Raw genomic sequence first — 17,576 nt, 5'->3', positions numbered from 1 at the left:
GTACATTTTTGATAAAAGATTTGAATACACCAATCACAAACAAAAACCCATGTCTAAACATTTCCCTCAAAGTAGTTTAATGAGCCATCCGGAGAATAAGCTTTTCAGCGCTGGTCTTACCCTGGGACCGGTTGTGCCTGGGAAACCCATGATACCAGGAGAGCCTTTAGGTCCTGGATAACCGGGACCTCCAGAGCGACCAGGAAAACCAGGCACTCCAGGTTCCCCTTTAGCCTGATCAGCAAAACCAGGTAAACCAGGCAGTCCTTGACGACCAGGCTGCCCCGGGTAACCTTTATCACCTGTTGGTAGTTGACATTAGTTAAACTTCTTCTTAATATTTTTTGAAACATAAAAACATAACAGAAAAGAAAAGATTCCAAATCCAGCCATTTACGTCTTCTATGTGGATTTGATGAGAGAATTCATTGTTACTTTTAAATAGTCATATGTTGACTTTACCACAACATGCTGTTTTGATAGAGGAATCCACAATTCTGTCCTCAATTCATGGGTACTTTTCCGGTGTTAAGGTATTTTTAAACAACAGTCTTTCATTTAACTGTTGTTGTTGCTAAGTATTCTTAAGTATCGGTATGAAGGTTGTAGTGCACTTTTATACTTAATATACTTAGGCTAGGTTGTTGGGTATGAGTACTTGCATGTGACAGTGAGAGGTTTGGCCACTGAAGTTGAAGTCCCCAACCAATCTTTTCCTGTGTCTAAAATGACCTGTCTAGACTCTAGAGCACCTAGTGACTGCTGAGAAAAGGGCAGCTGACACCCAACTAAGCTTTAGAAGAACTGACAGATCATCCCTAGAGTTAGCGAGCGCAGGGGTGGACCGATCTGTATAATTCTGGACTGTTTTGGTTGAGTGGCCCTGTGGCCCTGTGGCCCTGTGGCCCTGTCTCTCTAGAAGCCTGTTGTCGCAAGAAGGTGACCAGGGTTTGGGTCTCGGGTCTGGGCTCGTCATCCCAAGGGGCTTCCCCAACCCCTTATTTTGGAAGCAACATCTTCAACATCTTCTACCCTTACTCTAACCCAGGTTTGTATGGTGGTCACCCTTTCCCTCCCTGGATAGCTCGTGGCATGCCATAGTATATTGAGAAGGATGTTTAGATAATTAGGCAGTGCATCGTTCGGACACTGAGATATGCATGGGAAATCTTTTTGAGGTGTATCTTGAGGTGTATCTGTTGTGGTCCTTGGTATTGACATGTTTCCTAACCCAACGTGAGTGTGGAGAGCAGTGGGTCTGAGACGTCATCGCTAATCTCTTTCATTGCTACAGGACAGTCTTTTAATATTTCACATCAAATGTTTTTTACCAGACTGGTATTTACATTTGTATTTCACTTGTTTTTTTCACAGGCAGTTATATTTAAAAAAAAAAAAAAAAAACCTGTGTCTGTCTGTCTGTGTGTCTAAACTGTAGTCACCTCTAGGCCCAGGGAATCCTGGGAGTCCATTGGCTCCAGGGTCACCCCGATCACCGATCTCTAAACGTTCAACTCCCGCTGGTACAGAGGGACGTCCAGGATATCCAGGCTCGCCTCTGTCTCCTGAAATCAACATATATGACCAAATATATGAGACCAACATGATGTGTGCTTCAGAAAGCTCAGACTTTTGCATACAAATTGATTGTCAGTTAAAATCCCTCTTCAATTCAAAGATTCTTAAATGTCACGTGTGCAGAGCAATAGGTTCCACTGCACAATGAAAATCTCACTTTGCTGTTCTCACGTGTTACTCATGATTGAACAAAAAGTAAGCCCTCATTATCTTTAAGGAATACATCATTACTATCTATGAATTGAATTCCAATCTTCAGCAGTTGGATGTCGGAGCAGCTTTACTGCACCATAAACCCTGTGTGCATTTTACCCTTTAATCCAGAATTTCCGGGTCCTCCGGGTATCCCATCAGTTCCAGAGAAGCCAGGCAATCCTTTTTCACCAGGGCGCCCTGGCGTACCCGGGGTACCGGCTCTTCCAGGGAAACCAATCAATCCAGGAGAGCCCTTTTCACCTTACAGAGACAAGAGACAGAGACAACACATCCTCATGCTTCTTTTGAATGCCAGTCACATCAAAACTGGAGTTGCACTCAAGTGATAACAAGCCATGGGGAATCAACCCCACTGTAAACTGTCAAAGCAATTTTAAAAAACTATATGCATACCCTTTCCTCCTGGTATTCCAGGGATGCCGTCACGTGTTCCTGGTCCAGGGAGTCCAGGGGGGCCTCTTGGACCAGGTGATCCATTGCTACCTGGAAACCCTGGTGTGCCCTTCAGGCCACCACGTGCTTGAGCTCCAGGGAGTCCAGGGTCACCTTTTTGTCCAGGGAACCCTGTGCACACCGACATATTGTTTTAGGTTGAAGTTTGAATGAATCCTTATCTAGTGGTATAGTCCATGCCATACTGGCTGGTCTATTTCTCACCGCACAGTAACGATATGTTTCTACCCACACAGGAACTAACAGAAGTTAACATTAACATAAGCAATGCGTAGGAAGATGGTTTGACGACAGAAATGTTTGATATGTGAAATAATGGAAATTATACTACTATACGATCTGGGGTGGGTTTCCAAATAATCTTCCTCAACCAAAGAATAAATGAAGATAGGTAATAGGCAATACATTCATGTAGTCCCTTATATGAGTAGGGTCTCTACTAATCGTGTCCCTTGTTTTCATTCTTTAAAGTTGGCCAGTTGAGGAGTAATATGGAAATGAAACAGAAAGAAAGGAAAAGTCAGTGGATGAAAAAGCTCCTAGAGGTCTTAAACTCCTGACAGAAGACATTTTTGAGGATGAATGTGTCAAACTAGACAAACTAGAAAATAATACTATTACACTCCAACTTTTTTTTTTGGAAACCCAACCCTGATTTTTAGGGCTATACATCAGCATTTTTTTTCCTGGGATGTATTTAATAACGTAAACCATTGCTACGCTTTCATCAAGTTAATAATCCAAATACAGTTCCAATGCATTCATATGTCTGATGAACTGAATTTGCACTGAAACCATTCAAAGGTCTAGAAAATACCCGAATGCCCTGGGGTAATAGAGGGAGCATCAGTGCATCAGTATTCCATGTGCCTAGAGTTAGAAGGATAGCATTGGCTCTAGTTAGCACTAGGTTGAATTTCTATGTTCAATGCCACGTCTACTACGCATGACACTAGTTAAAGGGTGGGTTTGCATACATTTAGAAACAGAAAAAAGTCGTTGTGCAAATTTCAAAGTGCAGTTGCTCAACCAGGCAGACTGAAGCACCAGGCTGTTTTGCATATGGGGATGCTCAGTTGTAGCCTTTTTGAAAGGGTCAGTCACTGGTCAGGTTAAGAGGGTATCACACAAGCACAGATGTGTTAAAGCAGCTCTCACTGGTCAGGTTAGTATGGCTCCAACTCTAGCAATGTTATTTGTGCCGACATTGATGTAGACTGCCCAACAGATCTGTTTACCTGTTAATCTGTTTATCTGTCACTCAAGTTACAATAGTAAATACAAACATACAAAACAAACTCAGTAATGTGCGAATATGCATCAGCATCTTCAACTTTAACATCAATACAGTGAGTACCAATGTTCACTCAGGGACCAGATGGCCATATAGACATGTTAGTAATGAACTAATCTGGAGGAACTCTTAAAAGTTTTCTTTTACTCAACAGATGTAGCGAATCCCATTCTCCAAAACCTTACACTAGAATGTTTCAGAAGAGAGAGTAGATCACTGGTCATCTGGTCCCTTTGTACAAATACTAATGCCCTTGTTTGGTCACTATGCATGTTAGAGCTTGCTGCCACTGTAACAGGTTATGGCTATATTTGTAGACTTTGAACAGGATGATGAAGGTTGTACGGAAGGTTAGAAGAATTGCATTGAGTCTAGGACAGCTGCACAGATCGTTGGGGGATAGTCATGAGCTGGGAGCTGGAGGGAGAGACATCAAAGGGATGTTTTGGAACACTTTCTCACCTTGACAGCCTAGGAAGTGACCCAACACCAAGAACAGAGGAGAATGACACCATGAGTGGAGGGATGGAAGGGTGAAGATGGTGATGGTGGAGGAGAATGAGGAGGAGGAGGAGGAAGGAAAGAAAGGAGGTGAAAGAGTAGGGGAGGAGATGGATGAAAAGAAATTCATTGGTGATGATCAGCAATAACGAGCCACTGCGATGCTCAAGGAGATTGGGCCAAACGGCGCTTTTCCACTGCAAGAACTCGTGGGCTGTTTTACGGGGGGCAGCACCTTTAGGAAGTTTTCCACTGCAGGAACTGCCCCTGTAAGACCTTTTTCATGGCCGTTTACGGGGGCAAATGAAGTACCTACTCCAGGGTAGTTACTTCCTGAAACTGCTGGGCGGCGCTTGCGGTGATGGTTGATGCTTATTGGTTAAACGTGAAAATTCAAAACGAACAAAATTCAACTGTTGGCCTCGACTTGAGGTAATCTTAACATTTTTTCGAAATCTCTGGTTGAATAGTCTAATGTTGGTGTTGCCACTGGAGAAATATATCTTTTTTTGACGTGTTCAGAAGTGACATAGTGATCGAAGAGCAACAGGCTATGTCACTGGTTGGTCGTCCGTTGTTCCTGCACCGCAATGGAAAACGTAAGGCTGAAGGGGTTGATTATGGGGCCAATGGAAAACAGTAAGGCTGAAGGGGTTGATTATGGGGCCAATGGAAAACAGTAAGGCTGAAGGGGTTGATTATGGGGCCAATGGAAAACAGTAAGGCTGAAGGGGTTGATTATGGGGCCAATGGAAAACAGTAAGGCTGAAGGGGTTGATTATGGGGCCAATGGAAAACAGTAAGGCTGAAGGGGTTGATTATGGGGCCAATGGAAAACAGTAAGGCTGAAGGGGTTGATTATGGGGCCAATGGAAAACAGTAAGGCTGAAGGGGTTGATTATGGGGCCAATGGAAAACAGTAAGGCTGAAGGGGTTGATTATGGGGCCATTGGAAAACAGTAAGGCTGAAGGGGTTGATTAGGGGGCCAATGGAAAACGTAAGGCTGAAGGGGTTGATTATGGGGCCAATGGAAAACAGTAAGGCTGAAGGGGTTGATAATGGGGCCGTTCCTGTAAACCTTCGCTCCACCTGGGAAGTGCCCCCTAGTTCCTGCAGTGGAAAAGTGCCCAATGACAGTGGACAGTATGTGGACACCAACAAGCATGATTATCAGACCACCAATGGAGAGGTATTCACAGTCTTCAAATAGGTCTGGCTGTTAATTGTATGAATAAATATGACTAAATTACAGTGACATTAAATATTTTGTTCTGTTCAAGACACCTACCATGGGTTCTGCACTACAAACCTCGACTACCTTTGTCAGAGTACCTACCCTTTCACACAATTGTTGAAGATTAGCATGAGAATGCTAAGAGACATCACATTATGCAAGGATAGAATAGGATGTTCCATAGGCAAACGGGTGTGACATAGGGAGTAACACAAAATGGATGACAGAGGCGGGTTGACAAAGTCATTTACAACTGTGAACTGACTCCATGATTGGTAACTAGGCAACTAGGAGGCTGACAAAATGGATTCCTTTGTACTTATCAATACAGATGGATAAATAAACAAATAGTGCCCTCACCTGTGGCTCCAGGATATCCTTTGCCTCCTGAAGGTCCTGGTGCTCCGTATACACCCTCCAGTGGGACCTCACCTGGTGGGCCAGCAAGACCGTCAGAGCCTGGGTACCCATCCAGACCACGCTCCCCCTTTGGTCCTGGTATCCCGGGAACTCCATCCCCACCTGTGGCAGAAACACTTGTATTGCAGCAACACTACAGGGAACCAATGCTAGAGGGTCACACAGTGTCACTGCACCTCAACTACAGGTCAAACTTTAAAGGTAAATTCAGCAGCATATGACAAGTGGTTAGTGACATTTTGGAATAGAAGGTTTGTGATATTGCCTTTGATTTAAGATAGCACTTGGTAGTACTGTAACAGTGAACCCACCTGGTGCTCCACTCAGTCCATTGTTTCCAGGCAAGCCCTTGTCTCCCGGTGATCCAGGCAGACCGTTCTGGCCAGGACCTCCAGTCGAGGCTCCGTACACGACACCAGGCTCTCCTTTGGCTCCCGGCAGACCAGGAAGACCATTCTTCCCTTGTGCTCCTGGGTAGCCTACACCTGGGGCACCTGGTGCCCCTGGGTCTCCCCTAGGCCCAGCAAAGCCTGATAGACATTCATACATTTTGATGAGTGGTTATTTTTATTCACCAGTGGTGACATGCAACATAGGTATAGAGATGTAGAGCGTAGAGAACAGATGTGGATATACCTTGGGGCCCTGCCTGACCTCCATAACCCGGGACACCTCGCTCACCCTTTCCCCCGTCAAAACCAGGTCGTCCACTGGGTCCTGGGTTGCCAGGTTGGCCTTTGGAGCCTTTGGACACAGACACACACTCAGTGGAAAGAGTTTGACATAAACATGGAACTATTCAATCCTTGAAATGTACGATATATATAACAAAAAAGTAAAACAGACCTGGGGAACCAGGTCGACCAGAATAACCAGGTGGTCCACTTTCTCCAGGGATTCTGCAGGGTATTGTCACTCCTACCATAATCCGTAAAACAATTAGCTTCACGAAAACATTGTTCATGGCCTAAAACCTATAAGATCAAAATGGTGTAAACTGACTCTAAACCTACTAGTTAATCTAAACTATTAAGCCTTGAATTTTCATTCATTTGGCCTAAACTGGTTAAATCTTCTTACAAATAAATAAGCATTTTTTTTTTTTAATCTTTGCATTTACTAAAATGTACTAATCCAAACTCTGCGCCTTTCAAGAGGCTTATAACACACACTCTGTTCCTGCCCCATACGTTAGTCCATGTTTTGGTAAATGTTTGGTGCATATAGTTGGTTGTTTTACCTTGATGTGTTATGGCTCAGAAGAGTTAAGTACTTCTTTGGTTAAAGTAATGGAACTCATCAGTCAGTATTTATGAAGATCAGTGTGGTATTAGTTTCCCTAATGACTTACTTTGTGACACACTGAGACAAACAGTTCATTTAATGGTTTGCTTCTTCGAAGGCAGATCTAATGCCCACCCCCCCCCCCCCCCCCCCCCACCCCTCCCTGTTGCAGGAGCCAGCATAGCAGGGCTGATCACATGCACAAGCTCTGACTGGCCAAAAAGATGATGTGCCACCTTTTTTATGCAAATTCCATGGGGAACTAACAGAGCCAGGCCCACAGTGGAATGACCACTGACCAGTTGGATAAGACACCTCAAGAATGCCAAGAAGGGGATTGAATCAAAGAGGGGTGAAGGATGTTGGGATTTCATGAGGTATCTGATCCAAGCAAAGCCTGTGGTTTTTTTTCTGTTTCTCTATTGGCTGCAGCTCTGGGCTTCTCACCTCCCTCCTCGAAAGAGGCATCATTAAGCCCCGCCTGCCCACAGCTGTAGTCACCTAGTCAGACAACATGCAAAGGAAAGGTGAGCGAGATTGCAAGGCTAGCGGTCGTCTATCTGTCAACCATTCATTTAGTCAGCCACTCATACAATCATTTGTGAAAACTGGGCCTTGTTGGACCCAGCAATCAACAGCAATTAGCTATTGCATAAGCTTAAAGAGAGCAATGTTGAAAGTATATGACTGTTGACAGTTGACTGTGATATAGTCAGCAATTATAAGTTCAGATAATGTCAGCTCGTTCATTAAATCAGGCACATTCAGTTACGGCAAAAGCAATTCAGTATGCCTAAATGGCTAGGTCAAGGTTAGGCCCTCTCAAAAAGGAGAGAGAGGAAACTAAAATCGTTTAGAAATATTGACATGATATGCTTAATATCAAGTAAGGATAAATTGTGCTTTTATAAACATGTAATAAATAAGGGCTCAGACATCAATATAAAAGAACACACTTGAAATGCAAACACACAGACATGCACACATTAATAATATGTGCACACTGCCTGGACGTGCCAACACCACCACCCTCTCTTTCAATGAGCTTAAATTGCTGATGTGTTTGTGTTGCAGCATGAGGAAGGAGCTGACTACAAAGAAGAATCCAGATGAACCTCATAGAAAATACCCTAGAAAGAGCAGCATGAGGAGGTATTGATAAAGTATATAGAAATCTATCATCTAGATATATAGAATTTGATCTATCTGGTAACTCATAAAATGTTTGTAGAAAATGCTATTTCATAATTAAGCTGTCAAACTCCTTTGCAGTCATGTTCTTCTCAGTTTGAAAAAAGCACAGCAGCAGTTTAGCAGTCGTCACAACTTTTTCATCTGCATAAATCAATTCATTGATGAATATTTGCTGCAATAGACAAGCAAGTGATGGTAGGCAAAATATAGAGTGAAGGAGAAATGTGGCAAGCAGAGGTCTTAAAAGATTATCAAATGAGTACCCTACCCTTTTCATAGTACTGTTATCACTACAATGACGAAAGTTACGCTATTTAATGGCATTAACATTAATGCATAGTAACCTCTGTGTTGACTTCAAGATCAAGAGAAGAGGAGCTTCACACATATACAAAAAAAAAGTTTAAGTTTAAGAATAAAAACAAAAAAACTACGCAATTTTTTTTCACTTCCTAATCTCTGTTTTTTGTAGTACTTACCTGCAGGCCCAGGAGGGCCGGGTTGGCCAGGATAACCATTGAGACCAGGTTCACCGGCCTCGCCGGGAGCACCAGCGGTTCCCTGGTAGCCAGTTCCGGGTTCTCCTGGCAAGCCAGGACGTCCTTTCCCCCCAGGAAATCCAGGAAAGCCCTTTTCTCCAACCACCCCATAGCCAGCATCACCCTTCAGGGAGAAGGTGGTTAGCAGTGATGCGAAGGGAGGCACTGAGCTTTTCAATCAAATGTTGAACGCTATGCTATAATGTTTTCTCAGCTTCATAAGGACTTGAGACCAGGTCAAGATCCATTTCAGCTGTTGGCTTGAGAACTCACAGGTGCCCCTGGTGCTCCTGGGTATCCTGGGCGTCCATCTCCTCCCGGTTTCCCCATCTCCCCAGGAGGTCCACTACGGCCAGTATTCCCAAGTTCTCCTTTCTGTCCACTGACGCCATATGGGAAGAATGCGTTGCCCTTCTCTCCCTTCCGACCAAAGTAACCTCGCTCTCCCGGGCGTCCCTGGAACAAGAGGGCACACCCTTATTAAGATGTCACGTGCTTAGGAACTTTAATCAGGTTTGTAACCATTACTAAGAAGTAATACAGCATAGATAGATAGATAGATAGATAGACAGATAGATAGACAGATAGATAGATAGACAGATAGACAGATAGATAGATAGACAGCATAGATAGATAGATAGATAGATAGACAGATAGATAGATAGATAGATAGATAGATAGAAAGATAGATAGATAGACAGATAGATAGACAGATAGATAGATAGACATATAGATAGATAGATAGATAGATAGATAGATAGATAGATAGATAGATAGACAGATAGATAGATAGACAGATAGACAGATAGATAGATAGACAGATAGATAGATAGATATACAGATAGATATACAGATAGACAGATAGACAGATAGATAGATAGATAGATAGATAGATAGATAGATAGACAGATAGATAGACAGATAGATAGATAGATAGATAGACAGACAGACAGATAGATAGATAGATAGATAGATAGATAGATAGATATATAGATAGATAGACAGACAGACAGACAGATAGATAGATAGATAGATAGATAGATAGATAGACAGATAGATAGACAGATAGATAGATAGATAGACAGACAGATAGATAGATAGACAGACAGATAGATAGATAGACAGATAGATAGATAGATATACAGACAGATAGATAGATAGATAGATAGATAGATAGATAGATAGATAGATAGATAGACAGATAGATAGACAGATAGATAGATAGACAGATAGATAATAATGAATTCACTTACACTGGATCCAGGCGCACCCACACCGCCCGATACTCCAGTATCTCCAGTCTCTCCTTTAGCACCATTCACTCCAGGATAACCAGGAGAGCCAGAACCCCCCTGAGGGCCTGTTTGACCCGAGGTTCCTCCGCCCAGACACTGGCAGTCTCCAATCTCCCCTGAGTAGGATGACACATCCACGTGAAGACTGGCTACTGTGCAGATATTTTCAGAACTGGTTTTAAAGACCTGTGTGGGTATGTGTACGTGACCAACCTTTGGAGCCTGCATATCCAGGACCCCCAGGTGGGCCTGTCAGACCAGGTGGACCACGCTGCCCAGGCACCTCCCTAGGGTACTGAGTATAGGGGACTATAGGAGGAACAAATACAGTGCTTTAAAGAAAACATTCCTGGTGAAAAAAAATCATCAAACTTTTGGATAGTCTAATTACAGAATTGTGTGATGCGTCACTGTTTTTGTTGCACATTGCCATTAGAGTATCATAAAAGAATTTAGCTCCACCAATTTATTTTTTTGCCAATGAAAGATTAGTTCTTGGTGGTAAATTATTTTTCCATTTTATCAGTGACGGCCACATGCCAAAGCCATATGCTTTAGAAGTTAGAGTCATTGGTAACCCTTTATTTGAAGGGTAAGTGCATGGAACATTCATCAAACCCCACAGAAATGCTTCATAACACATCCATCACTGTTTCATAAACCATGAATCAGCACTCATGCACGAAGTTACTAAGTTATGATCTTTTTTTTCAAAATAAAAGTCTCCCTTTCGCTATTGTATTTTACACACAACTGAAAATATTAATTTTGTAAACATGAAAGGGCTAGGCCCTGTCACTGTAATGCAAATGTCTCTTCTCCAAGTAATTAGCTATCTAGTCTCTTTTAACTCTTTTATCTATGGACACACTGCAGAGGGAACTCTTGTATCTATGGACACACTGCAGAGGGAACTCTTGTATCTATTGACACACTGCAGAGGGAACTCTTTTACTTATGGAGCCTGAGAGCAGCCAAATACCTCTTATTCTTATTTTGCGGGCATGTTCAAGTCAATTGTGCGCACATTATGGTACATAGTGAGCTATTTCTACTTAAATCCAATCCAATCCAAAAATGTACCCATGATTTATTAAATGTTCGCACAAAAATATCTTAAACACTATAGGCTACACAATATTGTCCTGTCTTATCTTGCTAACATTTCATTGTGATCAATTATTCGACAGCGTTTAAGATTTAATTTTCAGTTTTTTCTTTGCAATCTATTTTATTGTATTCCACAGCATTGTAAAGATTTACAGTACTTTTGTAAAGAGAAGATAATGCGAATGCCTTCTAACAACACAATGATCAAAAGAAGAACAACAGGCATTTAATTTGAAATGTTGCAATGAAGGGTACTGTCCCTTGAGTCCAGCTTGATCTTGACTATGTTGCTCAACTATTTTACTTTGGCATAGAAACTGATGATTACAGAAGTTTGTGTCCAATATTTGGAAAATGGTTGGAAAATATGATTGCAAAAGGGGGCGTTTATTTTGTAGAAAGAAATCCATATATTATAATATAACATTTGTCATAATATCATTATATTGATTTGTGCATTCTTGAATGTATTGTGAAGCAGTTACCTACGGTTTTATGAATGTGCTATGCACTCACCCTTCAACTTCAATAATTTCTCTCAGACATCTAGAGAGAGACTTTAGACCTTCTCTAAAGCATACTTAGCTGTTAGTCTAAACAGTCTAGCACATGAGTTTTTTCTTCATCTGAAGAGAGGGGTTATTCCTTATATTGAATAATGCACACAGAATATTGCCTGTCAGGCAGGAATATTGCCCCATGAACCGGGCTACCTTCCAACGTCTGAGCCTTGGGGCTCACTGTCACCTTCAGGCAAGGTGCAAAGACCTGGTCTTCACCCACAGGAAGTAACAACAGTAAGAATTGTCAGTTCAATCTCTAGCACCCTTTTGCACCCTGATATTCCCAACCCATGTACTCAACCCTATACAGACACCCCCCCCCCACACACACACACATAACAAACCTCCAAAATGACACTTACACTCACACTCACTTATTCTATATATGAGATGAATGTGGTTCATTATTACTGTAACTCTGCCTTAGCAACAACCTTTGCTTTACATCTTGCTTATTCTTCTGTTTGATAAAGTTTATATCTGTTTGATCTGATCTGTTACATTTTGAATGAATCAAAGAAAAACATGTTCATGAATTGTGGAACTGATTGCCACAGGGGGAGTGATCAGACACTACGAACAATAACAAACTTCACAAGAATGAATGTTGCCTGTATGTCAATAATGAAGATCATGAAGATTATGAAATGAATATTAATTCAAAATTGATGCAGCAAAGTTGTTTTCAAAACTACTCTAGATTAATTACAAAAGACACACATTATGGAGGATATTGGAATGAGCCATCTGGGGCATAACTCACCAGATCTCCCAGGTGGTCCTGGTAGACCAGGGGCACCAGGAAGGCCAGAACCTCCAGGTTGACCCTCTGACCCGTAGCCTTGACGACCTTGGTTTCCTTGTTCTCCCTTGGCTCCAAGTAAGCCAGGAAACCCGGAACTGCCTGGACCACCTGCAGGAGGGATGTTAAGACCAATGAATCTATAAAAGCAAGCTTCAGGAGGATGTCTCTGAGGTGGGTTCCGGTGTAGGGGTGGTAAGGAACAGCACCTGTTGCAAAAGAGCGTGAGCCTGGAGCACCCGGGGCTCCTGGGTAGCCTGAAGGACCCTGATCTCCTGGGTCGCCTGAGAGGCCGGGAGTGCCTGTGTCTCCCATTGGACCTGGAGGGAGAAAATAGTCCCACAAATCACAAACCGGAGCCCAAATAGTCTAAGGTTACATTGAAAGTCTCCAGACTCCATCTTTCAATTCATATCATTCTAACCTAGAGGTACCTGTCCCTTAGGTCTCGTTGAATGGCTGTAGGGGAATGTGACTTATGCATCCATGAAAATAGGCAATTTAGATTATATAATGATCACAAGTATTTCTATCCTGTAATAACTTCTTTGAAATCTACATATAAGATAATTTGTTCAAAGTTCTACCTTTGGCTGAAGCCCCATATGATCCATATGTGATGGGTCCAGGTGCACCCTGGTCTCCCCGTCCGCCCTGATGACAAACAAAGATGACTGCTCAATACAACATGGTGGACATGAGGAGTTAGAGTGTTAGAGTTTGCCCATGTATTGTACCTTAGGGCCAAGAAACCCTGGCTGGCCTGGATAACCGCTGCTTCCAGGGAATCCCTGTGGTAGAGAAATTCAGCAATCATTAGAAAGAAAATATAAATATGACACAAGCAATTTTACAAAAAATGATTACTAAATATTTATTGTGGACACCAATTTGTTCACATGTGAAACATATTGGATTACATTCAGTCAGTGCTATGATTGGTCAGCCTTTCTGACCACACCCACCGGTGTTTCCATGGGTGGTGCATTCTCAAGTCAATTCTATTTCTACCGTTTACAAAGACAATCGTGTCTGTTCAACTCAACCATCATATTCAATTGTCTTCTGACACTCTCCGAAGATAAGGGACAATTACTTTGCCTAAAAGAAATCAATAAGCTATGAGAGGTGGTTCCTAAGCAGGCTTAGCCTCAATAGGAGTTAGCCCCATCAATGTACGGTCCATATTCCTGATTGGCTTAAACTATTTTCCGGTGTTTATACAGTACAGGAGAGTCCCAGAGACAGTCTTCCTCAGATACAAAGTATGTGAGTATGTAATTCAATACTGTTTGCAATTCAGACTGAGGGTAGTGAAGCAATGGATTTGCCAAATATGCTATTATGCCAAATATGTTCATGCACAACAACAGAAAACATACTGAAGCATGAATCTTTGTCAGGCAACATTGATGACACAATGAAGTATGTCCCCCTCTGGTGGACGGAGTGAGTCATGACACAGGATACAGGTTTTATGAATAGGCCTGAACATTGACACTGGTCATCCAGTCACATATGTAACAGGGTGCATGAAGATGAGAGCACACTTCCTAAAGGCTTGGGATTGATTGGTGTTCTTTTGGGTAGGCACCTCACTCAGGTTAGACTACAACTCCTTAGAGCTGCTCTGATGAGTCTTCTTTGCAAATAAGGCAATATGGCAAATAAGGCAATATGTTCTCTAAGTCAGAGACTCTATTAAACAAATACGTTGCTGCTCTCCAAACACTGGAAAGTCTTTTGTTGGCTTACAAGCAGTCACTGTTCTGCTCAATATTGCACTTCCACTAATATGTTTATATTCACAGTTAAGTGGACAACCTGATAATATCCTGGTAGTACTGAAAAACATTAATATATTATTTCAAAAATGCTTAATTTTGTATATTGGACTACTAAAGGTATTCCCAAATGACTCACCTGTCGTCCGGGAGGGCCAGAAGGTCCATCCAGACCAGGAGCTCCCTGAAAATGAGAACAGAAAAAAAGTAGTTATTTCTCTTTGATTATCAAATCATAAAAACTGTCAAAACTGTTAAACTGGCTTATTTTTGGACACTACACTATCCTATTGCTCCACCAAGAGTTCCACAAGAACAAGTGTGCTGTGCCAGGACGGCATGTCTGTTTAATATGGGGCCCCCATTTCATAGAGCAACGAGCACCGTGAACGGGCTTCGCGCATCAGCAGCCATGCAGCGAGAATAGGACGGAATACGTATATTTGCTCATTTCATCGGCACAAAGCAGGGCGCAATCAAGCATGAATGGGCTGAGTAATTAGGGGATGTGGTAATGAAGTCATTCTTTCTCAGCCTATCACTGATTGGACCATACATTCACACAGAGCTCAGTATTTGGACTGCAATAGAGCAAACAGATTGCTGGTCACAAAGGGAGCGGTGTGCACCAGAGGAGATGGAGGTTCTTGTGCGGGAGGTCTGGCGGAGTTTCACAGAAAACCAATGAACTAATTTCTACATGAAACCCTCACATGGCAGACACGCCTCAGTGTTACGCTGGCCTACCCATGAAACCCTCACATGGCAGACACGCCTCAGTGTTACGCTGGCCTACCCATGGAACCCTCACATGGCGGACACGCCTCAGTGTTACGCTGGCCTACCCATGGAACCCTCACATGGCGGACACGCCTCAGTGTTACGCTGGCCTACCCATGGAACCCTCACATGGCGGACACGCCTCAGTGTTACGCTGGCCTACCCATGGAACCCTCACATGGCGGACACGCCTCAGTGTTACGCTGGCCCACCAATGTCTGCTCTTGGAATGTTGCTCATGTTATGAAATGAGCTAAATGATTTTGCCAAGTTATCAAATTAGCTTTAGGTCCTGTGTGGCGGACTCTGCATGTTGCCCATCAATGAAACGAAACGAGGGCCCAATATGTCCGTGATTCCCCTTGAATGGGTGGACAAGTGGACATCACCACTATGGCACACTTACCCGTCCGCCTGGATATCCCGGAATTCCTTTTTCACCCAATTCACCTCCATATCCAAAAGCACCCTGAGAGGGGACATGAGATCATATGAACGTATGTCAACAATACTGCCACTCCGAAGTATTCAGTTCTAAGTCAGAAAGCAGACTAAACTCACAGGGGGTCCAGATCTTCCTTGAATTCCTGGTTGGCCTCTGAAACCATAGTCACCCTGAGAATGTGAAGGCAGGGGAAAAGGACAAGGGGAAACAGGAGAGGCACTGAGTGAGAATTGATGACAAAAGTTGAGCCACAGGATGGACAAGCATTCAATAAAAAAGATTGGTTTATACTGATATCGCATAACTGAATCATACTCAATAAAAGCAACAACCTAGAAAGTGCTGGAAAAGCACTGGACCAAAATGGCTACAGTGGTTTGGTTTGGCATAGGGACAGGGCTCAAACCAGAACATCTTCAGTAACATGGCTTTGGGTACATTTACATTTAGTCATTTAGCAGACGCTTTTATCCAAAGCGACTTACAAGGATGTATACACATTTTACATTTACACTGATGGCGCACTGCACATCAGGAGCAATTAGGGGTGTCTTGCTCAAGGACACTTCGACAGGGAATCGAACTAGCAACCTTCTGATTACTAACCGACTTCTCTACCTCCTGTACCACTGTCGCCCCACACCACACTGGGTAATGGACAAAGATGTATTCCATTCCATAGTATTACATTTGCAGATTCTAATCAGCCATGCCTTGATATGTCTACCTTGGATGTCTTTCTTGCATCTGAAAAGTTAGCATCCATGTCTATAACAATTATTTTTTTTTAAATTGATACAGAAGCAAGCTAGAAAGAGTATGATATAAATGTCCTTTCTAAGTCCTCATAAAAACTGGCCTTGATTCAGCAAAAACTAGCTTAGGCTTTTAGTTATGTGCCCAGTTTCTTTGAAGAAAGAACTAGTTTGAACCTTGACACATGTTTGGAAATATTTACTAAACATTTTGAGTTTAAGTTAAAGATGTTCAGATAGATATTGATGGGATGCATTGCTGAATGGCTAATGGCTGCAATAGCACCTGCCACCAACCCTGTGCATGAGGTTACATTTGGGGTTATGTGGTTACATTTTCTAGGTTGAGGTTTTTACAACTTAATGTTCAAACTTAGTGTTTTGGAGATGAAAAATACTAATGCTATGTGTTTTCCAAGTGCCTTACCAGTAACTTATATCTAAACATAAAAAAAACGTGAATCATTTTGAAATCTACTTTAAGTAACCTACCAACTATATGTTTTGACAACCCTAATATATACCACAACATAAGTCCACACATATTGGGATCCTGTTCCCATGTCTGCATCTGTGGTTTGGTCTTATTTAGATGCCTTACTAAGAAGTGGACGGAACGTGATGACCTTGTTTCTTCACATAGAGGTCTGGAGTCACCAAATCTTAGATCCCACATCTTAATAATTGGCAAACCATCATTTTATACAAGAAAGTGTATTGTATTGTATGACTGTAATTGTATAGAACATGTACTGTATGTATAGTTCAGAAGATAATTAAATGAATTCCATGGTTACAGTTTGTATGTGTATTACGTATCTTCAGTATAATTATGTATCTTCATAATCAAAACAGTTTGTATGTGTATTACGTATCTTCATTATAATTATGTATCTTCATAATCATTACAGTTTGTATGTGTATTACGTATCTTCATTATAATTATGGATCTTCATAATCATTCCAACTGGCAACCATCCACAACCGACAATCATGTTATTCGAAAACATGCAATGTAATGCCTACACATTAGAAATATTTAGTTTGTGGCTCACATTACAAAATTGCAAATAATCCTCCGTCTTCCTGAGCAGAGAGCATGATAAAGTACCAGAGATGATGAAACAATAGAAACACTTGAAGACACATGAGCAGCTGGTCCTGCTGTGAGGGATGCTGGCAAGGGATGAGGGATGGGAGGGGTTGAGGTAGATGGTGTGGCTAGGGATTAGGGTCGGTAGGAAGATGGGATGGGACTATCGAGCTGACCATCCCCATTTAGGGACAAGAAACAGGTGGATTGGACCAAAGCAGGGAAGGGATCCCGG

General features: G+C 42.3%; 1 protein-coding gene across 4 annotated transcripts in view; it reads right to left on the bottom strand.

The window, feature by feature from the left end:
* Positions 1–17,576, bottom strand: part of col4a6 (collagen, type IV, alpha 6) — an 87,267-nt gene that overhangs the window by 6,998 nt on the left and 62,693 nt on the right. For 2 of the 4 annotated variants that reach the window (XM_031585577.1, XM_031585576.1), the window contains exons 14-34: positions 15,610–15,663; positions 15,455–15,517; positions 14,408–14,452; positions 13,222–13,275; positions 13,072–13,138; positions 12,694–12,804; positions 12,446–12,595; positions 10,223–10,318; positions 9,968–10,125; positions 8,988–9,170; positions 8,655–8,838; positions 7,429–7,482; positions 6,544–6,615; positions 6,334–6,441; positions 6,009–6,227; positions 5,638–5,799; positions 4,004–4,012; positions 2,188–2,358; positions 1,891–2,034; positions 1,443–1,565; positions 121–302 (exon numbers count right to left, since the gene is read on the bottom strand). In XM_031585577.1, coding sequence (XP_031441437.1) covers positions 121–302; positions 1,443–1,565; positions 1,891–2,034; positions 2,188–2,358; positions 4,004–4,012; positions 5,638–5,799; positions 6,009–6,227; positions 6,334–6,441; positions 6,544–6,615; positions 7,429–7,482; positions 8,655–8,838; positions 8,988–9,170; positions 9,968–10,125; positions 10,223–10,318; positions 12,446–12,595; positions 12,694–12,804; positions 13,072–13,138; positions 13,222–13,275; positions 14,408–14,452; positions 15,455–15,517; positions 15,610–15,663 — 2,409 coding nt within the window. The remainder of the gene's footprint in view (positions 1–120; positions 303–1,442; positions 1,566–1,890; positions 2,035–2,187; positions 2,359–4,003; positions 4,013–5,637; positions 5,800–6,008; positions 6,228–6,333; positions 6,442–6,543; positions 6,616–7,428; positions 7,483–8,654; positions 8,839–8,987; positions 9,171–9,967; positions 10,126–10,222; positions 10,319–12,445; positions 12,596–12,693; positions 12,805–13,071; positions 13,139–13,221; positions 13,276–14,407; positions 14,453–15,454; positions 15,518–15,609; positions 15,664–17,576) is intronic. The other 2 variants (XM_031585578.1, XM_031585579.1) reach the window with 2 other exon arrangements.

This window comes from Clupea harengus, chromosome 18, assembly GCF_900700415.2.
Source record: "Clupea harengus chromosome 18, Ch_v2.0.2, whole genome shotgun sequence".
Taxonomy (NCBI): Eukaryota; Metazoa; Chordata; class Actinopteri; order Clupeiformes; family Clupeidae; genus Clupea; species Clupea harengus.
The sequence above is the reverse complement of the archived record's forward strand: the minus strand, read 5'-3'. Positions and strand labels throughout refer to the sequence as shown.